Source organism: Aethalodelphis obliquidens, unplaced genomic scaffold (assembly GCF_003676395.1).
Source record: "Aethalodelphis obliquidens isolate GAN/ISIS:26980383/991018 unplaced genomic scaffold, ASM367639v1 scaffold7, whole genome shotgun sequence".
In the NCBI taxonomy this organism is placed as follows: Eukaryota; Metazoa; Chordata; class Mammalia; order Artiodactyla; family Delphinidae; genus Aethalodelphis; species Aethalodelphis obliquidens.
Window position 1 is genome coordinate 43297811 of NW_020837951.1, and position 23486 is coordinate 43321296.

General features: G+C 39.0%; 1 protein-coding gene across 4 annotated transcripts in view; it reads right to left on the reverse strand.

The window, feature by feature from the left end:
• GCNT1 (glucosaminyl (N-acetyl) transferase 1) overlaps positions 1–23486 on the reverse strand; it is a 199892-nt gene that overhangs the window by 128188 nt on the left and 48218 nt on the right. The window contains exons 2-4 of one of the 4 annotated variants that reach the window (XM_027105661.1): positions 20152–20245; positions 13382–13518; positions 8701–12317 (exon numbers count right to left, since the gene is read on the reverse strand). The exons of 2 other annotated variants lie outside the window; for them this stretch is intronic. In XM_027105661.1, coding sequence (XP_026961462.1) covers positions 10888–12317; positions 13382–13409 — 1458 coding nt within the window. In that variant the 5' untranslated portion in view covers positions 13410–13518; positions 20152–20245 and the 3' untranslated portion in view covers positions 8701–10887. Of the gene's footprint in view, positions 1–8700; positions 12318–13381; positions 13519–20151; positions 20246–23486 lie in introns of those variants that run through there. One more of the 4 variants, XM_027105660.1, reaches the window with a different exon arrangement.

Consider the following 23486-nt stretch of genomic DNA (forward strand, 5'->3'; position numbering starts at 1 on the left):
TCTGAAAAGGCTATATCCTGTACGATTCTAACTATAGGATGTTCTGGAAAAGGCAAAACTATGGAGACAGTAAAAAGATCAGTGGTTGCTAGGGATGGAGGGGAGGGATGAATAGGCAGAGCACAGAGGACTGTTAGAACAGTGAAACCATTCTGCATGATACTGAAATGGTGGATACATGTCATTATACACTAGTCAAAACCCAAAGAATATATAACACTGAGAGGGAACCCAAATACAAACTATGGATTTGGGGTGATGGTGATATGTCAATGCAGGTTCATTTGTTATAACAAATGAACCACTCTGGTTCAGGAAGTTGATAGTGGGGAAGGATGGGGGCAGGGGGCGGGGGATAAAGGGAAACTCTGTCCTTTCCACTCAGTTTTGCTGTAAACCTAAAATTGCTCTAAAAAATAAAGTCTATTTTTTTTTAATATATGAAACTACACATACAGGTATATGAGTGAGTTCAAGTTTATTTTAGATGGTGGCGATAAACTCTGTACAGGGTAATATGGAAGCCAGAGATCACAGTGATGATGTATATAAGCGAGAAGGAAAACACTGATGGTCAGGAAGGACCTTATCATAGGGGAGATGATGCCTGCGTTGAGTGTTAAGAGGTGAGGACGTTCTGGTCTGAAAGCCTGGAGAAACGTGTTCTAGGAGAGTGTACAGTGTGAAAGAGGACCTTTTCTGAAGCAACTGCTTTCAAAAACCCAGCTCGATCTCTCTCAAGCAATAAAAGTCAGAATCTACTGGGTCCTATGAGTGAACAAGCCTGGGCTCAGGTTGCTCCAGGGCTCAAAGGGCAGCCCTACGACAAAATCTGCAACTCTCCCTTTCTCCACTTGCTTTCTCAACATTGGTGAACCCTCTTGCTTCCTGTAAGATGGATGTAGAAACCCCAGCACCCTCTTACTCTCAGTCCATTGTAAGTGTGGACAAAGCACACGGGCTGAAAGTGAGAGAAGAGATGATTCCTTCAGACCACTGTTTAGCAGATGCTTACTGAGATGACACGAGGGGCAAAGACCCCAGAGGAGTCCTATTCAAGGAGACATGAAATAGCATCATGTGTTCAGAAAACCACATGTGGTCCAAATGGATAGAGCATCATGTGCAAAACAGAAGGTATGGAGAGGTGGGCAGAGGCCAGATCAGGGAGGGCCTCAGGCGCCATTTGAAGAAATCAGGATTTTATCTTTTAGGCAATAGGGAGTCGTTGAAAGGGCTATGCAAGGGTGTGAAATTACCAAATTTTCATTTCTGATACATCACTCTGACAGTGCCTCCACTGTCAGAGTGTGTGACTTGGCCAAGTAACTTGCCCGCTCTGAACTGCTTTATTCCTGCATTAGTAGAATGTGAACAACAGTTGTACACGCCATAAGATTACGGTGAGGATTAAACGTGCTAATATTTGTAAAATGCTTAGGACAGCGCTTGGCACATAGAGTTAAGTATTTGCTGCTACTGTTATTGCTGTTGTTGTCATTGCTGTTATCAGAAGAGTGAGAGACCTGAGGGAAGGAGGTGAGAAGCAACTTCATCTGAACCCACATGGTCTTCATCCACACCACTTTACTATTTCAGAAAACTCTTGCCCTGGAAGGTAAAAGTTGCAAATAACTTCATTTTTCACTCCAGGAACATTGTCTAAGGCCCAAGAATGTTGCAATAAATAAAAAGCATCAAATGTCAGTTTATACCCCAGGACTGCTTGAACCCTTTGCCTCAAAATCCTCACCTTTGCTGTTTCCTCCAATCCTACACCATTTTATACTGTCATTATCCAAGATCCCACACTATCACACCCAACTCAAGCAGAATTGAAAACCTCAGCAATAGCCCGACTTGACCCTCCTCCCTCTGAGATGCTATCAGGAGCCCGGAGATGGAGCTCTCCATCGCTGCCGTCAGCAGTAGACTCTGCTCTTACGACCAGATTGTTTTGGTGACATTTTCAGGAAGCCAGCCTGTGGCTTGGCAAGTGGCAATGTTCCAAGTGAGAGAGGAGGGACTAAACAGGGCTTGATGACAAGAGAGGAGGGTATGAGTAGAAGCACCGTTAAGAAGAGAGACCTTAGGGACTGGCTGTGGGGAGAGAGGACACTCCAGCATGAACACTAGAGTAACTGGGTAGGACATGGAAGGGTTTTCCGAAGTAGAACCTGCAGAGTTAGATGGGTGTGATTTGGTGGAACTGGAACCAGCTTTGTCTGCCTTATTCTGATTTCTATCCATCCACAAGCCCTGCCTACAAAGAGCCCCTCAGAAGTGGGAAGGCCTGGATGCAGTCTGGGTGAGGCTTTTCAGGTTCCGTAAGTGGATACCTTCTCCAAGCCTTGCTTATCATTCTCTCCTTAGTGAGGAACTCCGCCTGCATGTGGCTGGGCCTACTTGTGGGCCCCCTGTTCTTTCTTGTGCTTGCCTACAGGTCAATTTCTGAATTGCTAGTGGCCAGAAAGCATAAAATCCACTGTCAAAAGCACTGATGTAGATTTTCCTGAAGATCTGGGGGAGAAGACAAAGGAAGGGAGACCAACTCCTCCTGGCGTTGGCACTCAGAGGTCCAGCGTCCCAGGAACCTCCTCCTCAGGGCTGGGCAGATCAGGATGGTGGGTCACCTGACATCAAGGAGAAGGTTAAGACTCCCTTCGCAATATCCCCTTGCCCTCAAATTCTCCTCCATAGACTGCAGGCCCACCCACCGCCCCGCCCCAAACAGTCCTTTCTGGTCTTTCCAGCTGGTATCTCCTCCCCTCACATTCCTTAGCAAAATCCATCCATTTGCATAATTCCCTCAGCAACACAAAAAGCAAGCAAATAGGGCTCGGCCAAAGAAAAATTACCTCACATTTCCAGGGCCGCCCTTTGTATGTGTGAAAGTATATTTATTACATTAGTTAGAGAAACAATGCTTGACTACAGGAAAGTAGTACTCAAAGGGAGACTAGTCCCTGGAAATCGGAGGTTGGCACTTGTCATATATTTTATGCCCAAACATTTCCCTGTCAAACCTCCTATGCTTTCAAGTATTTTAAGACTGATGTTGAAACTATTCCCCTTTGTGGCTTCCAGACTCCTCTCTCCTGCACTTAAGACTATTATGGCTAAGGATTTCTGGCCATCTCTCCTTTTCAGTGGCCCTCACCAAATTGATGTTCACCACACTTCCAGATTTTTATCTCCTCTCCCTCCACACACTCTTTTGGGGAAGACTTCAGCAAGACGCAAGCGTTCGTTCTTTTTGTTTCCACCCTTTTTATTTCTCAATACATTTGCTTATTTTTAAAAAAGTGCTACACTCAGAGCAGAGCAGGGTGTGGGGAAAGAGATGGGATGGTTGAAATGGTAGAAAGGAGGTGAACAGATGAGAAGAAAACTTGTCTTTTATTTAATATGTGCCATTTGTTACAGATTCATGTACTCCTTTGCCCCCTTTGTAAATTGGGCCAATAGTAGCCTCTGCTCCTAAGGTTGTTGTGAAGTGAGAGGTGATAAGTGCGAAGTGCTTAGAACATGCAGAAAGGAAACACTCAACAAATATTAGCTGTTGTCATTATTCCCTCTGTGAGCTTTAAGGAACATATTTGGAGGGGCATTTTTCTTTGGAAAGAGAGGTAGGGAAAGCTTCCCGGAGAGAAAACATGTCTCCTTTGAATGAAGTTAAACGAAGGAACTCTGATTGGGCCAGGAATAGTTTACTAATAAGTCTGACAAAGAAAGTAAATTATAAATATCCTGTAAGTAATGTTTAAGCTAATGATTAGCTCTATAGAAGTAAATCCTTTCCAAAACAAAAAATATTTTATTTATTTATTTTTTAAAGAAAGCATTGGTTTCACAACTTCCCTGGTGGCGCAGTGGTTAAGACTCCGCAGTCCAATGCAGGGGGGTGCCTGGGTTCAATCTCTGGTCAGGGAACTAGATCCCACATGCGTGCCACAACTAAGAGGTCACATGCCTCAACTAAGACCCGGCGCAACCAAATAAATAAATAGATAAATATTTTTAAAAAAGAAAGCATCGGTTTCTGTTTCTTAGCTCATCTTGAAGGTAGTGAAGCCTTCCCATGGAATGCACAGAACTCTTGAGTTAAACAAGATCGTCCTCCTGCACCAACATTGCTCATCCAAGTGACTCCGCACCACCCATCTGAATGGCTTCCTGTCCTCTTGCTGAAGAACATCTGTTTTGTACTGGCACGCAGCTGAAAGAACCAGACCATCCTCACCTAGTTAGCAATTAACACTTATCTGGGATCAGAAAATGAAGTTCCATCTGTAGATTCTAAGGAGCTACAAGCCAAACAGCTGTCGATCTGAGCACCCTAGGATCTTGAAGCCAGGTTGACAGTGCCCTTTAGGATTGGTTCAGTGATTCTTCTGGCTAGTGCTGCAAAAAGTTCTCTCCAGCCACGGTATACAACTAGAGTATCTTAGAGGGTTACCCAGAGTATAAGGCCTCGGGACACACTGCAAAGCACCAAAGCTTAAGTCTAAAAACATTTTTGTGGGTAAAAGAGGAGTGCTCCAGGAAAGCAGGGCTCCTTCCCGCTACAACCCACCAAGTGAAGACTAGGGGTAAGGAGTCTCAGTAATACTCCCTAAGGCAAACCATATGTGGAAACTGCTCCAAATAAATATTTGGCAAGCAGCATTTTTTTTTTTTTTTTGCGGTACGCGGGCCTCTCATCGTTGTGGCCTCTCCCGTTGCGGAGCACAGGCTCTGGACGCACAGGCTCAGCGGCCATGGCTCACGGGCACAGCCGCTCCGCGGCATGTGGGATCCTCCCGGGCCGGGGCACGAACCCGTGTCTGCTGCATCGGCAAGCGGACTCCCAACCACTGCGCCACCAGGGAAGCCCGCAAGCAGCAATGTTATAGAGCTGGAAGGAATAGTTCTCAAAATACCAAGATGTGATATTTCAGGGAAATTCTGAATGCTCTTTTCTGTTCAGTATCATTTTTTTAAACATAATTGAGAGCACATTATATATTCTGTTCCAGTCTGTTTACTTCATTTAACCTACAGTGATTTTCCATGGCATTAGGCATACTATAGGAATATTCTATAATACCCCATCATATATTTTTTAAAGTACATAATTATTCCTCTATTACTGGAGATTTACGTATTTTTACATTTCACCACAAATAAGCTGACAAACACTGGGTTTAAATGTGGATTCAAATCTCTGGTTATTACCCTAGGATATTTTCCAAGAAGTGAATTATTGATCAAAGAATTTGAGTGTTTTTAAAGACTCTACCTGATAGGTTTTAACACTCCTCCCTGCAGTATGAGCATGCATTCCTCAACAGTCACGTTTCAAAACAATTAAATAAATAAATAAATAAAACACCCTAATTTGGTGTGTAAAAATTTTAATTTGGATTTTTTATTGAATTCAATTTTTCATATTAGCCATTTGTATTCTCCTTATTTCACTTTCTGTGAATTATTACATCTTTTGTTCATTTCACTCTTGGCATCTTAATGCTTTTAAAAAATATATTAGTATAAGGGGGTTGAGAGGTAATAGAGAGTAACCACTAGAGAGTACAGAGTTTCTTTTGGGAGTGATGGAAATCTTCTAAAACTGACTGTGATGTTATACTAAAAACCACTGAATTGTACATTTTAAATGGGTGAATTGTATGGTATATGAATTATATCTCAAAAAGCTGTTTTTAAAAAAATAGCTTCCTTTTTTCCCTCTTTCAAAATCTGTTGGCAAATTTTCCAATTCTGATTGCCGTTTGCTTTCTCATATTCAGGAAATACACACTTTTAGTTAAATCTATTATCTGTTCCTTAATGAATCCTCCCATTGCTTTTATTTAGAAAATTCCATCCCATGGAAAGATAGTCACTGACATGTTCTTTCAGTTTATTTTCATTCTTACTCCATTTGGATTTTGCTGCACATTACAAAGCAATAATTTAATGTTCTCCAAACAGGTACTTATTGGAACTTTCACCAACCCCCTTCCTCACTATGTTCTGATAGTTGCTTTGCAATGTTTTATATATACTAGCATCTATTTCTGGGCTATTACTGTTATCACTCTGAGAGTTCAAATATAAACTTACAGTACTCTTAACATTTTTTACCTTTAAAGTATGGCTTCATGGGCTTCCCTGGCGGCGCAGTGGTTGAGAGTCCGCCTGCCAATGCAGGGGACACGGGTTCGTTCCCAGGTCCAGGAGGATCCCACGTGCCGCAGAGCAGCTGGGCCTGTGAGCCATGGCCGCTGAGCCTGCGTGTCTGGAGCCTGTGCTCCGCAACGGGAGAGGCCACAACAGTGAGAGGCCCGCGTACCGCAAAAAAAAAAAAAAAAAAAATAAATATATATATATATATATATATATATATATATATATATATGGCTTCGTATGTAGTATTATATGACTTCATTAATCTCTTTCAAAGCATTCTTCGCTATTCTTGCACATTTTTTCTTTCAGATGAAATTTAGAATAATTTTATCGACCCTTTGAGATTATGACTGGGCTTATATTTGACTGATGGATTGATCTGGGAAGAAGGGAGATATTTAAAATATTTATCAGATAGGAGCACAATGTTTTGTTTTGAATCTCTAGAAGTATTTTATTCATACAGGTCCCACACATCTTAAGTTTGTCTACACATTTTACGGAGCTTATTGCCATGATGAAAGGTAACCTATCCCCATTATATCTTAAAACAATTTTTTTGTTTGAATATGGAAAACTAATTTTTGGATGAGTGGCAGTATTTGCTAAAGTCTTATTAATTTCAAGACAAGATTCCTGGGCTTTCAACTTGGACAATCCCATCACCTGCACTAATGAAAAGTCTTTTCTTTCCCAATAGTTACAACTCAGTTCTAGTTCGGGTTTTATGACACTGAAAAATAGTAAATCAATATTCTGATGACAAGCCCTGAAAACTTTAAGCACATATTAAAAATTAAAGCCTTGACAAGGCGGCTTATAAAGGATACATAAAGCTCTCAAGCTTTTGAGAAAGACCTGAGATTAATCAATTTTGCCACTTTGTAGAGTCTGTTTCATCGAAAATGCAGCTAAAGAACATGCAGAGGGGTTTACTAGACCAGCTGAGGAGACAGCTGGAGCAGACACTCAATGCTCTGGGGAGGGAGCTTCCCTTTTCCCTCAGGTGTGCCCTCCACATTCATACCACAAGTCATGGATCCTGTATTTGTGGACATTGCTCTTCTGCAGACATAAGCTGAAGCCAGTAATGCCCAGAAAGCAATACTAACTAGCTATTAAATTGCATTCTTCTAAAGTCCCCAGTCTAGCTCTTTGTGCATAACCCATGTTACACTTTCTGCCATTGCCAAACCCTCTCTCTCAGACATTTCTGCCTAAAGAATTAACCTTTATGTTTTGAATCACTACTCACACAAAACACCTGTTGGTTACAAACTATCAAATCCAAATACTAAATTTAATATTGGGGTGCTGGTAGTTAACAAAATAACTTGTGGAGACAAGGCATTGGTTTCTGAATAGCTGATTTTAATGGTCATATGACTAGTTCCAAACGCATCCAGTCATGCCCGTATTCAAAAGAGTAAACCTTAAGGTAACCACACTTGCCATGAAAGTGTTGCATTTACTTATTCATGTTCACCATAATGAGAAATGATTTTTATTTTTCTAAACCAACTGAAAAAGTCCAGGCCAACTGACTCTACAGATGAAATGAAGTAAAACATGGCTTCCTCCTCCCCCAAATGACTGCAAAAGAAAATCCACTTCTGTTCTTTAAGTGAATTGTGCTTGATGAATGACACAAATACATGTTTAGAGACAACAGTGTTTCACATTTTCAAGGCTGTTTACCATGGTCTGGGAAGAGCCTAGGTAATTGCCTATAAAGAGAGAACCATTTTTGTTAACTCTTGTCCTATTAAGTAATATGTGAATCTTGATCAGTACTTCATTAACTAGAACGCTTCCATTAAAAAATTGCAGTTTATGTATATTTAAGGATTTATTTGGGAATACAATTTCTAATAATTCCCTATAAAAGACCTTAAATGACAGTAAAAAGAAATTAGTATTTAATAACTGACATACAGGAAGCAATTTAAATAATTTATCTTTCCCAAAGAACTTACAACATTTTTGCTCCTCCTGAATGTAGTAAGGGTTTCCTTTTGAAACCATCTTCTTGATTCTTCCAATTCCTTGTTCCACTACCATGAATTTCATTTGTTTTAAGTTAGGTTGGATAGTATAAAATTGAGTCCTAATGGCTATATTAATCCCTGTAAAGCTATTAGCAATAGGGTAATAGACACATTTCAGCAAGAGCCACTCTAGAGAGATGACGTACCACAGCTATATAAAAGATGGTGGGGGGCTTCCCTGGTGGCGCAGTGCTTGAGAGTCCGCCTGCCGATGCAGGGGACACGGGGTCGTGCTCCGGTCCGGGAAGATCCCACATGCCGCGGAGCAGCTGGGCCCGTGAGCCATGGCTGCTGAGCCTGCGCGTCCGGAGCCTGTGCTCCGCAACGGGAGAGGCCACAACAGTGAGAGGCCCGCGTACCGCAAAAAAAAAAAAAAAAAAAAAAAAAAAAGATGGTGGGTCCACAGTTTTAGTGTGGGGCTTGTGGAAATGGATTCTCAAGTCGTATTTTTACATATATGGTGGAGGAAAAAAACCCCTCAAAGCTGCCAATTTAAATGTCAATAAGATTCAGTCACGCTACAGTAAGAGCACTGCGATATTTGTAATTTTTTTTAATTTTCAATTTTGCCAAATTCAAAAATCCATAAAACTGAGCAAATGAGCATGATGCTAACAACCAGTGACTCCAGGTGAAAGTTCTATAATGTTCACTGTACTATTACTTTTAACTTTCCTGTAAATTTGCAAATATTCAAAATAAAAAAATGACAAATGTCTATAGTATTCAAGATACAATGAATTAAGTTAAAGAAACACAAGACATAGACACAAAGTATGTCACTGAAAATCACTGGTTTTAGAGTAAAAAAAAAAAAAAAAAGGCCCAACTTACAGGTAAAATCTTTCTTCTAAAAGAGAGCATGGGAGGGACATGTGACGTGCATTCAAAGAACAAATTGGTTTAGAAGCCAACAGAGACAGAACACCATGCATGTAATGTCCTCACCGACATCACCTCTTGAATTTTCAAAGTGGGTATGTTTTTCTTGATTCAACATTGGCTGCCCTGTCAAATCATGCAAACCATAGCAAGCCACTGACATGCACATTTACAAATGATTAAGTTTCCAAAAGTGTGAAACTTTCATTCAGGAGAGTCAGTATGACAAACCACTCTATAAAATAAAAGCGTTTCCTAACTCCGAGGAATAAAATGTTTTATCAGTTGAATGCCTGAAAACTGTCTGATATTATGTATTTCCCATATACTATTTAAGTTGTCTAAGTTTTAAAGTACATGGATTTGATTCTTGTTTGAAATCTCAGCTAAATGATAAAGCTTCTCATTTCCTATTAGATCGATGGCTGAATGGTATCAGCTTAGCAAAAGAGCAAGTTGGTTTTTTTTTTTAATCTTCATTTACTTTGAGATTTGAGACAGCACAATAGCAACCGCAAATCTGTCTTTTAGTGAAAAATAGAGTAAAAACCATATGCTGAGAATAATATCAATACTGAGACAATCCGCCCCAAACCTAATGTTCCCTTTAGGATACCCAGGCCTTCAAGCATGCCAGGTGGTACAACAGCACACCTTTCCCCTCCTCATAGGTTCCGAGAAAGAAGGGAACTTAAAATGCAAGAGCTAACGAATAATGAATGGGCAGGTAACATGAAGAAGCAAGACGACGGGAAGCCAGTTCCTTTCAAAAGGCGACAGAGGTGACAGTCGGATGCAAGAGCCTGGAGGATGGACACAAGCAGACCCAAAGAGCAACAGGCTTAATTTCTGGGGATAGTACCGACTGCTGCATCATAGGCCTCAGAGATTGTCTACGTATGACTCCTCCTCCCCTCTGCCATACTTACACTTCATCCTTTCTGTCTTAGCTCTCCACACCAGTGACTGCCAATCGGATCACAAAGGAGAACTGAGGCTGTAATATGGGACACTAGGAATATGGGGCACTATGAAACCAAGTTTATGTACAGCTTGATAGCAGGGTCTAGGGAGACTGGAGGAGGAGAAGCAAGACATATTTGAAAAAAATTGAGTATTACTCTGTAGACACTATAATAATCAAAGATAACTTTGTAAATAACCTAAGATGATTCATAGAATCAACTATAAGGTCTTTTTTTTGGCGGGGGCGGGGGGGGGGTTAAAAACATATGTACATTGTTAAAAGCATAAATGGGAAATATTCACATTCAGTCAAGCCCGTTTTTGCAAGTTCCCTGAGACGGCATATAGAGATACACAACACAATGCAATGTTACAGCAGAAAGTCAATCATTTACAAAGATCATTTAGAATAAAGTCAAATTTCTCTTTCAACAAATGTGGTCTACAAGATAAATTACATCCTGATTGTTGGCTGTTGCTATAAATCTATTCAAATCAGGAAAAACCATCATATTTAAAGCTCTCCAAGTAATTTTGGCACAGGTCAAACCTTCAGGTTTTGTTCAGTCCCTGAGTTCTTTTAACAGGATAACTTCCGTTCAACCTCTTCCCCAGCCACCCGGCCCACTCCCCCGCACAACGCCCTGCAACCTGCCCTACACTCTCACTAACTCTAAGTCAAGCCCGAAGGCTACAACCTCTCTAACCGACCTGCTCTGCAGAAACCATAGAGCTTCTCTGGCTTGAAGAGTTATAGGTGGAAGAATCAAATGGGGTACATCTCATGCCTCCTGATTATTTCTAAAACTGCCTCCAAGGGTCAGTGTTTTAATGTCTCCAGGGCCTTATGCCTCAGATGCTCATCCAAACACTGGATGGCAAAGAGGTCGACGTCCGTGTCGAACTTGTTGGCGAACAAGTGGTGCACGCGCAGCATCCAGTTCAAGTCACCCGCTCCGAAAACGCACACGGAGCGCACGTGGACGCCGCTGCACGGCGGGTAGGGGGCGCCCTTGGAAATGTCACCTTCAAAGTACTGCCACTTGACAAACCTGGCAATTGCTTGCATGTCGGACATATCGTACTTATGGCTTAAGGACAGTGACCCTGGGACTTCGGGGATCCTCTGAATAGTGGCCCAGAGATACTCGTCCGGGCTGTATGTGTCTTTTGCCCACTCCATAAACTTTTGTATTTTTTCATTCTCGAGCACATACTCCACATACCTCCTACTGACCACAAAATAGGCACTGCCTGAAAACAGAGGTGTTTCAAGAGGAGGATGTATTTTGTCGGTCCCCATGTTTGTCAACTTTCCATTCACGACTGCATAATGCTTTTTCCACCTTTCTTTTTTATTGGATGGCATTCTCTCCGTTTCTAGGTTATTCTCGCCCATTAATGACTTGAGCTTCCTGACAATTTCCAGGTTGGTTTTAATAGGAAAATCCATACCGCAGAGATTTATCAAGTACTTCCAGTCTGCGTTCATTCGGTAGAGGTCCTGCATGCAGTTGAGGTCAGCCTGAACCCGGCTCCAAGATGCATACACAACGCTCTCCAGCTGACTGGCCACAAAGACATTACTGAAACAGGATGCAATGCCAATCACCGCGGCCAAAAAGGATTCCTCTGATTTTGTATCCACGTGAATGCAATAGAAATTCTGAGGCATATAAATGGCCCTCAGGAGCCTGTCAAGCATTTCAATTTTGTGATGAACCACTACAGAATATGCTATTGGAAACTCTGCCTCTTCCTTACTAAGGGGTTCTACAATATATTTGTGCTTCTTGATGAAAGAAGCACAATCACTGGTCATGTTTATGTAGTCATAGTTTGTCCATCGAGGGCGATTTCTAAATTTCACTGTTAGAATCTCAAGCTTTACCTTTTGGATTTCATCTACGTCACCCTGTAGAACTTTGGTACAATTAATATTACTACTAGGATTCTCTTCAAGCAGCTCCAAATGTCCAACGTTTACAAATTCAGGCTTTTGATGAATTCTTAAAACAGAGAAGGTGACCAGGGAAAAAACAAGAAGGAAGACGTAGTATTTAGTGGGATAAGAAAAAAGTTTCCTCCTCCGCAACTTCCTCAGCATTTCAACAACAATTGGGGACTTGGATTTATTAAGGACAGTCTTCCAGGCTTCAAGCAGTAATGATTTCCCCTCTGTGGTGGCCTGGAGATTTGTCAGTTTGCATTTATCAGAAATGCAAAGGCATCTTGAAATGGAGGGCAGCACTAAAAGAAAAATAGAAAGGATACATACATATATATATATATATATATAAAAAAAATACAGTGTTTCATGACATCTTCTCAGGTTCAAAAACTGTTCTCTTTGCTATGAGGTCAGATGTTTAAGACAAAAACAAAGTGGGTCAATCAGAGGAAAGGAAGTAGTGTTATAGGACACCCATCATCTCCGGTATCAATGCCAGATTGTCTTTTTAAAAAAGCTGAGTACAAGGATATGCTAGAATATCCTACAATCAACATTTTACCTCTCAGGTATATTGAGGTGCAAAACACAGTTGAAGACCTAGGCTATAGTTATTGAATTCTCCATAGTTGGTGAGTTTTGATCCTGTGCCAGTGCTAATTAGCACCCCTTGCCTTGAAATCATTCCTAATCTGGGTTCCTCCTGACACATCCATTAATGTCCATCAGCTGGTGTCAGCAGCCCCAAGTATTTGAAGAGATCAGATCCACTCTGCTCTTTACCAGCTTAGGAGTGGGAGTACACTTAAGGAGACACTCAGAAATGGCTGTGGCTTCTAAGAATCTTTGAAGGAAAAGCAGGTCAACTGGATTTTCAAACTGGAACAGAAAGGCTCAGGTGAAACCAGGTCAGATTTGGAACTGTTTTGGGTTGACCTCACTTTGTTCAGTTCCATACCAGGCACCACAGGAAGAGAAGACATACATAATCCAAAATAGAGAAACAGCCTAGCTGAAAAACAACACTTGTATGCAAATTGTAACTTATGAAAGACCCTTTGTCTATATTCAAAAAAACTCACTTTTATTATGTAAAATGTTTACAAATATACAGATATTGTTTTGTTTTCAAAAGTCAATTTTATTACTCAGCAATTGGTTCTAACAAAGAAAGGCAAAACTATCAATTGTCTCAAAACCAGATTTATAGAGATCTGAAAAGTTTTTAACACCAGAATTAGCACTAGAACTTTTAAATATTTAATTAGGAAACAAATTGTGAATATTAATAATACAAATAAAAATAAATAACTGACCATCATTTGTACAGAGTAATGTTACAAAAAGTAGTTAGACTTTTTACCATTTAAATCAAGAAAAGTCGGGATCATTTAGTGCTCTGATTCCAGGTAACATCCTCTGCCCGTGTAGAGTGCTTCTTATGCAGTCAGGTTTCTTAAATGTACCAGGCATCCAGCAATGCTGTTATGTCCCATGAGTCTTTTTTAAACAAAACACGTGAAACAAAAAGAAAAATTTGTGAAGGGATATATATGCCCACGTAAGTATACACACACACTCAGAAAGCATACTGGTAAACTAATTCGACATATTCACTTTTTTCTTCAAAATGATGGCTGGTCATATCCATTTTTTTCTTCAAAATGATGGCTCGTTGATTTCTCTTTTAAAACCTTCTCTCCAGTCTTTTTTTTTTTTTTTTTTTTTTTTAGGCTATGTTTGTGGACTGCTAAAGGTTTGACGACATCCCACAATTTATGTTGAACTTTTTCAGAGAAAACTCTAGGAGCATTTCCCAACATGTGTGCCAAGGAACAGCTTAATGGTCCTATATGATTGGAAAATCCAACATATCCTATGCGGCTGTGAGGATTCCCAAGGCTCACTGGTCCATTAAAGACAATCCTGCAATTGAATTAGCTGCTTATCTCATCTTCCTCCAACTATGTTGTCTACCACCCCACTCCAAACCTCTACTGGAAAGCAAACATTGGAAGATTCTGCTAAAATACTTATACACCTGAACTATTAACACATCAGATCCCTAAACAAAGTTATACCCTTAAGCAATCTCTGCTTAAGGCATTTGAGCTCCAAGTACGCAAAATGGGACAATGACTTTGGCAGACACTTTGGCAGTTTCTTACAAAGCTAAATATAGGCTAATCATTCAACCCAGTAATCACACTCTTAGCTATTTACCCAAACTGAACATGTATGTACACACAAAAACAAGCATATGAATGTTTACAGCAGCTTTATTCATAATTGCCAAAAACTGGAAGCAATCAAGATGTCTTTCAATAGGTGAATGAATAAACAATTTGTGATACATCTATAAAATGGAATATTATTCAGTGATTTTTCAAAAAATCAGCTACCAATCTATTAAAAGACATGGAGGAAGCTTAAAAGCATACTGCAAAGTGACATAAGCCAATGTGAAAAGGCTACTGTATGAGTCCAAAGGCTACTGTATGAGTCCAAAGATATGATAGTCTGGAAAAGGCAAAACTATAAGGACAATAAAAGTTCAGCATTTACTAGGGATTTGAAGGAAAGAAGGAACAGATGAATAGGTACAGAACAGGGCATTTTTAGGGTGATGAAACTATTCTATAGGATACTGTTACAGTGGTTAAAGGATACTATGCATTTGTCCAAACCCAAAGAATTGGACAACACAAAGACTGACCCCTCTTAATTATAATTAATAATGTATCAATATTGTTTCATCACTTGTAACAAATGTACCACACTTGTGCAAGACACTAATAGGGAAAACAACATGAGCAGGTTTATGAGAACTCTGTACTCTCTGTGTAATTTTTCTGTAAACTTAAAACTGCTCTAAAAAATAATCTATTAAAATTGAAAAAAAAAATAATCTGTACATTCAAGAAGCTCAGTGACTTCCAAGGATGATAAACTCAAATAAATTCACATCTAGATACTTCTTAAACTGTTGAAAGACAACTTGAAAATAACAAAAGTGATTATACAAGGGGTCCTCAAAATTAAAAGCTTCAAATCAGAAACAATGGAGACCAGAAGGTAATGAATAACATATTCAATGGACAGAAATAAAAAAGATTCAACCAAGAATTCTATAATCAGCAAAATAGTTTTTCAAAAACAATGAGAAATTAAGACATTTCTGGATAAATGAAAACTAAGAGAATTCATCACTAGCAGACCGGCCCAAAAGAAATACTAAATAGAGTCCTTCAGAATGAAAAGAAAGGATACTAGACAGTAACTCAAATCCACATGAAGAAATAAAAAGCATCTATAAAAGTATATACACAGGAAATGTAATTTTCTATGAACAGTTTTCCCATCTGATTTAAAAGATAACTACATAAAGTAGTAATTATAACACTGTATTGATAGGATTATAATGTATAAAGATGTGATTTATATAGTAATAATAGTATAAAGGAGGAAAGGGGAACAGAGCTATATCAAAGTTTTTGAATGCTATTGAAATTAAGTTGGTGTTAATCTAAAGTAGAATGTTTTAAGTTAAGAAGGTTCATTTTTTTGTAATTCCAAGGGCAATCACTTTAAAAAAGCTCAAAAACATACAGTAAAGGAAACATCAAGGGAATTAAAATAGTACACAGGAAAATATCTAATACATAAGAATACAGCAAAGAGAAAGAGAGGAACAAAAAAGACATAAGACACACAAATAACAAAATAGCAAATGTAAATCCTACCTTATCTGTAATTATAATAAATATAAATGGACTAAAACCTCCAATCAAAAGGCAGAGATTGGCAAAATAGATTTTTTCTAAAAATGATCCAACTATATGATGTTTACAAGAGACATGGTTTAGATTGAGAGACACAACTAGGGTTAAGTAAAAGAATGTAAACAGATATATTACACAAATAAATACAAAAAAAAAAGAGCTAGAGTAATCATACTAATCGGATGAAACAGACTTAAAGACAAAAATTATTAGACAAAGAAGAACATTTTATAATTATAAAACGAATAAAAAGGAGAAGGTCAACAAGGAAACAGAAGACTTGACCAACATTATACACCAACTAGACCTAACAGACATCTATAGAACAGCTTCACCGAACAGCAAAATACACATCCTCCTCAAGGACACATGGAACATTCTCCAAGATGGGCCATATGCTAGACTATCAAACAAACCTTATTAAATTTAAAAAGACTGAAATGATGGAACATATGTCCTTCACTACAAAAGAATGAAATTAGAAGTCAACAACAGAAGAAAATTTGAGAAATTCACAAATATGTGAAAATTAAACTATACACTCCTAAATAACCAACGGGTCAAAGAAGAAATCACTAGGCAAATCAGAAACTACTGATATAAATGACATGAAAACAAAAACAAAAAAACTTACAGGATGCAGCAAAAGCAGTGTTCAAGAGGAATGTATATCTATAAACACCTAAATTTTAAAAATATCAACCTTACATACCAACCTTACATAAATAGAAAGGATTATAAGGGAATACTATGAAAAGTCATCATCCAATAAAATTAGATAATCTGGATAAATGGCCAAATTCTTAAACAGAGAAACACAAACTACAGAAAGTGATTCAAGAGGAAATAGAAAATCTGAACAGAGCTGTAATGACAATTACCAAACACCCTCCCACAAAAAAAAGCCCAGGCCCAGATGACTTCACTGGTGAATTTTACAACATTTAAAGAAGAATTAAATAAAAATCCTTCCAAAACTTTTATTAAAAAAATGGAATAGGAGTGAACATTTCCCAACTCACTCTATGATGCCAGTAATCGATTACCCTGATAACAAAAGCAGATGATGACATCACAAGAAAACTATAGATCAATATCACTTAGAGACACAAAAATTCTCAACACAATACCAGCAAACCAAATCCAGCAACATACAAAGGATTATATGCCAGGACCACATGGGTTTTAATCCAGGAATGTAAAATTGGTTTAACATGGAAACGTCAATGTAACACACCCTATTAATAGAATAAATGACAATTACTCCATAATCAGAATAGACACAGAAAAAAGCATTTGACAGAATCAACACCATTTCATGATAGAAACAGTAAAATTAACTAGGGATAAAAAGGAATTTCCTCAACCTGATAAGCCATCTATGAAAAATGGACAGCTAACAGCACATCTTAATGGTAAACGACTAGAGTCTCCCCCGCTAAGATCAGGAACAAGAAAAGGATGTCCACTCTTGTTACTTTTATTACATTTTACTGGAGGATCTAGGAAAAGCAATTAGGGAAGAAAAAGAAATAAAAGCCATCAAGTTTAAAATGAAAGAATTAACACTATCTCTATTTGTAAGTGACATAATCTTGTTTATAGAAAACCCTAAGAAAAACACACACAAAAATTAGAATGAATTTAACAAGTTTGCAAGATTCAAGATCATTATACAAAAATGCAGTTGTATTTCCATATATTAGCAATAAAGAATCCAAAGACAAAAAGAAAGTAATTCAATTTATAATAGCATCCAAAAGAATAAAATAGCTGAAAGAAACAATTCAACAGAAGAAGTATAAGACTTGACTGTTGAAAACATTTCGTTGAAAAAATTTAAGACAATGTAAAGACATTCTACATTCATAAGTTAAGACTCAATATTATAAAGATGGCAATACACCCAATAATTAACCAATAATTTTCCTATCAAACTTCAGTTGCCTTTTTTAGCAAAAATTGACAAGCTGATCCTAAAATTCATGTGGAAATTCAGGGGACGCAGAATAGACAAAACAGTCTTGAAAAAGACCATGGTTGGAAGACTCACATTTCCCAATTCCCAAATTTACTATAAATGCTATGGTAGGAGAAATGGTATGGTACTGGTACAAGAAGACATACAGAACAATGGAATAGAATCCAAGAAATAAACTCTTACATTTACAGTCAACTGATTTTTGATATGGGTACCAAGAAAATTCAATGAGGAAAGAACAGTGTTTTAAGTAAATGGTGTTGGTACAACTGGATATCCGCATCCAAAAGAATGAGGGTGTGTCCCTATCTCACAGCATATACAAGATAGCATATGCCCCCAAAATGGATAAAATATCTAAATACAAGAGCTAAAACTAAAAAGAAAACAGGGATAAATCTGCATGACCTGGAATTTGGCAATGGATTCTTATATATGACACCAAAAGCCCAAGCAATAAAAGAAAAAAAAATCGATTAACTAAACCATCAAAATTTAAAACTTTTGTGGTTCAAAGAACACCATCAAAAACGTGAAAACAGGGCTTCCCTGGTGGTGCAGTGGTTGAGAGTTCGCCTGCCGATGCAGGGGACATGGGTTCATGCCCTGGTCCGGGAAGATCCCGCATGCCGCGAAGCGGCTAGGCCCGTGAGCCATGGCCGCTGAGCCTGCGCGTCCGGATCCTGTGCTCCGCAATGGGAGAGGCCACAACAGTGAGAGGCCCGCGTACCGCAAAAAAAAAAAAAAGTGAAAACACAACCCACAGGATAAAAGAAAATGTTTTCAAATCATTTATTTGATAAATATCCAGAATATATAAAGAACTCTTACAGCTCAACCAAAAAACAAAAGACTAGCACCTGTGGAATTTTTTTTTGTTTCTTTTATTTATTTTTATTTTTGGCCGCATTGGGTCTTTGTTGCTGCACACGGGCTTTTCTCTAGTTGCGGCGAGCGGGGGCTATTCTTCGTTGTGGTGCACGGGCTTCTCATTGAAGTGGCTTCTCTTGTTGCAGAGCATGGGCTCTAGGCACGTGGGCTTCAGTAGTTGTGGCCTGCGGGCTCAGTAGTTGTGGAGCACAGGCTTAGTTGCTCCGTAGCATGTGGGATCTTCCCGAACCAGGGCTCGAGCCCGTGTGCCCTGCTTTGGCAGGAGGATTCTTAACCACTGCACCACCAGGGAAGCCCATGTGGAGTTTTTTAAACAAGAAGTAGAAGAACTATCCTAAACAGATTTTTTTTAAAGAATGTGAGTTCATAGTCACCCCAAAATTCATACCGAAAATACAAGTTCCTGACCAAAAACTTGGATCTCACCTCAAGAAACTGGCCAGAAACTTAGATCTCACCTCAAAAAAGCCTTGTCTTTACCATTCTCATCCACATCCTAGACATCCATCATGCTTTGAAAATGCTTTTTAAAATGTAAACTCATGAGTCTCAGGTTTTAACACGATGGATAAGTGTCTGTAAAGTAGGTAAGCGTGTGAGAAAACAAGTCTATTTTATTGATAATGTTTTTGTGTATTTATCACCATGGAGAATAGAGAAGATGCATTTCTTCCAATGATGTATCATTCAAAGTATTTAACTAGCCTAACTTCAAGATATAGAACATTCCCTTAAACAAAACTTGGCTAAGAGTTAGGAGGAGGTGAAGGGAAAATAAGATTTCATTAAGAAAGGGATTTCTATGTGGAAGAGTTTAAAGGGAGGCATAAATGTCCACATACTGTATTATTTCAAGGGAACTTCAGTCATCAAACATTACTTAGTTTAAGCACACACGAAGAATATTGAAAATATTAAAGAACAAATAACGGGACTTCCCTGGTGGTGCAGTGGTTAAAAATCCTCCTGCCAATTCAGGGGATATGGGTTCGAGCCCTGGTCCGGAAAGATCCCACATACGGCAGAGCAACTAAGCCCGTGCACCACAACTACTGAGCCTGTGTGTCACAGTTACTGAAGCCCACGCGCCTAGAGCTTGTGCTCCACAACAAGAGAAGCCACGGCAATGAGAAGCCAGCACCCCACAACGAAGAGTAGCCCCCGCTCGCCGCAACTAGAGCAAGCCCGTGCCCAGCAATGAAGACCCAATGCAGCCAAAAATAAATAAATGTATAAAATAAATAAATAATAAAATTAAAAAATAAAAATGAAAAACAAATAACAAAAATATGGCAGAGGTTCATACCGCTGGGCCCAGTGTTCCTTCACCTTCAGATTTCACAAATCACATAGATTTCTTGAAGGATGTGGAGTGGGAATAGTCAATGAGGCCAATGACTGAACAATAAGAACCATTCTAAATAACCAAAGCTCATGAATTCTGAGATAGCAAGAAAAATAAAAGTCCCAGATACATACCAAGGCTTCCTCACCCAGGACCTACTACAGGACTTGGCAACTGTCATCGTGAGCGCCCTGGAAAAGGTCCTTCACTGGAACACTGATGCCTTTCCTAAAAGAGGAGACAGTCAGACTAAGTGAACCCAAGGACAATAAATATCGAGATCTCATCTCCTTCCCTATTTCCAGCTGTCAGCTCCCAGAACTTTGGGAGCCAAGACAATGCAGGAGTTTATTGTCTACGGAATCCAACCAGGACAAGTGAAAAAGACTTAATCATGCTGCTTACATTGGGAATGCCCCCCAAATGTTCAAGGAGACAGACTTGCACAGGGAAAAGAAAACTACTAATAATATCCTCAGAGAGGTAAGAAAAGGTATTGTATACAATTAATCAATATGCAAGACAGACTGTATTATCTAAAAACAGGCAAAAAAATACTACCATACCATATGCTCTTCTGAAATGTGATCTTCCCACCCTTCAATCAAGAAGTGGTCAAAACTCCCTTCCCCTTGAATTTGGACAACCTTATGTTTACCCTGACCAGTGTGGGGTTTGGCAGAAGTGATACTACGTGACCACCAAAATTAGGTCATATAAAACCACGTAGCTTCTACCTGGTTGTCTTGGAAAATATGCTCTCCAGAAGCTCCCCGCCAGAGGGAAAGTTCACTTCTCATGTTGCAAGAAGCCACACAGAGAGCCCACACATTGGTACCCAAGTCAACAGTCCCAGCTGAACCCAGTCTTCAATTCATCCCAGCCCAGGTGCCAGCCACGTGAGTGAAGAAGCCACAGATGACTCCAGCCCCTAGTCAGTCAAGTCTTAACTGAATTCCTGACCCACAGAATGTGTGAGCAAAAAATAAAACAGCAATGTTTTATGTCACTATGTTTGGGGTGGTTTGCCTCACAACAATGATTAGAACAAACAAGAAACCACATAAACAGAACACCTGGCAAATAAAAAGCTCTTAAAACTTAATAACATGACAGCAAAAACTGAAAAACTCAATAGAAGCATTGGAAAATAAAGTTGAAAAAAACTCTCGGGAGGTTAAGCAAATAGGCAAACTACCTGATGGAAAATTAGAGAAAAAAATATAGTACTTTAGAGAACCAGACCAGGAGATCCACCATCCGAATTGTACCTCCAAAAAGAGAAAACAGAAAAAATGGAAGTAAATAATTAAGTCAATTAAATAATTCAAGACTGTATTTCAAAACAAAGGGATGGTTTCCAGATTGAAAAGTCCCTTGGAATACCAACATGATGGGTGAAAACAAACCCACACCAAGACATACGTACTAATCATGAAATGTCAGAGCACTGGTAAAAAGGTAAAAAGAGTTATGTAGGTTTCAGGGGGGAGGGGGGCGGATGGTGTAATAATCCACACGAAAAAGATTCAGAAGCAAAATGTCTTCATACTTCATAAAAACCAACCAAAGAAGCCAGATGATAATGGAGCAATGCCTCCAAAGTACTAAAAGAAACTGAATTCCAGATGAGAATTCTTAGAACCAGATGAACTACTAAGTAAATTAAGGGTAAAATAAAAACATTTTACATATTAAGAAAGGCAAGCCTTCAAAATATTTACCATTATGCATCCTTTTTCAGGAAGCTACTGGAGGATGAGCTCCATCAAAACTGAAGTATAAACCAAGAAAGAGGAAAACATTAGAATCAGAAACTGTATCACAATACCAGAAGGAAGGAAAGGAAATACCAGCAGGACAGTAAAGGAACACCCTAGGCTGTGTGTGTAATAGGCCACAGACAAATATAGAAGATGGAAGTGGGTCAGAAGGCCCTGGAAGAGATGTCTTCAAGAAGATGAAATGGAAGGAATAACTGATGGGAATCAGCATATTGAAAGCCAATGTAAGCAACTGGCAGAGTTTGGGGTGAATCTGTAATAACTACATTGAAGAAAAGCAAATGAAGGGGGTTGAGGAAATAATTATCATTGACTTGAAAGAAATCAGAATCATGAGATGATGACAAAATCAATCACAGTGTAATCCGTGGCTTAGCTTGGGAGAGCATCAGTATTAATAACTTAAACACTGTTTTCCACGAGATTCAACAACACTATATTAGGAGCACAGAGCAATGGCAGAGATGGGTGTTGAAACACAGGGGTTGTACACTTTGACCAGCATCACATAACTGGCCATAGGGGGTGTTTAGAATTACATTGCTGTTCCACGCAAAAGGCCTCTTTCTCATTTTATTCTTCCACCAAGTGCTCTTTGCATTCAACAGCTCAATGGTAAGGATCTGATCAAAAACTTACAGGAGAGGTAAAGACTACAACTAATGCAGGCTTGTTTGCACAGTGATAAATAGATGAGGAGATGCACATAAGAGAAGTCCAAAAACCACTGATCATCAGATCTAGATTTCAGCTTGGAATAAGTAAGAAACATCAGAAGACCTTACAACGTAAAAAAATAAGTGCTATAGCGGCATTTCAAAATTAAAATCTACTAGATATGACTAGCACGTGCCTCTGTATTTTATTTATTTATTTTTACATCTTTATTGGAGTGTAATTGCTTTACAATGGTGTGTTACTTTCTGCTGTATAACAAAGTGAATCAGCTATACATATACATATATCCCCATATCCCCTCCCTCTTGCGCCTCCCTCCCACCCTCCCTATCCCACCCCTCTAGGTGGTCACAAAGCACCGAGCTGATCTCCCCGTGCTATGAGGCTGCTTCCGACTAGCTATCTCTTTTACATTTGGGAGTCTATATATGTCCACGCCACTCTCTCACTTCGTTCCAGCTTAGCCTACCCCTGCCCGACCCCGTGCCTTCAAGTCCATTCTCTACGTCTGCGTCTTTATTCCTGTCCTGCCCCTAGGTTCATGAGAATCATTTTTTTTTAGATTCCATATATATACATTAGCATATGGTATTTGTTTTTCTCATTCTGACTTACTTCACTCTGTATGACAGACTCTAGATCCATCCACCTCACTACAAATAACTTGATTTCGTTTCTTTTTGCCTCTGTATTTTAAAATGAACCAAGTCCAAAATGATGATATTCATCTCAGTCACACACTTACTAGTTTAATTTAGAAAACTATCACCATATAAAGAAGCAAATGAAACAAAATGTTTAAAGAAATGAGCTACATGTGGCTCAGGCTATCTTCTCCTTAATTTCTTTTTTAATAATAGAAAGGCAAAGCAGGAAGAGGGAGAGAGGGGGAATAATATATATTTTATTATAAATTAATATGACATAACATATTCAGAATTTGGAAGGAAAAGGATTTACCATATTTACATGACTATTCACATACATACGTACACACCTCTAAGAAC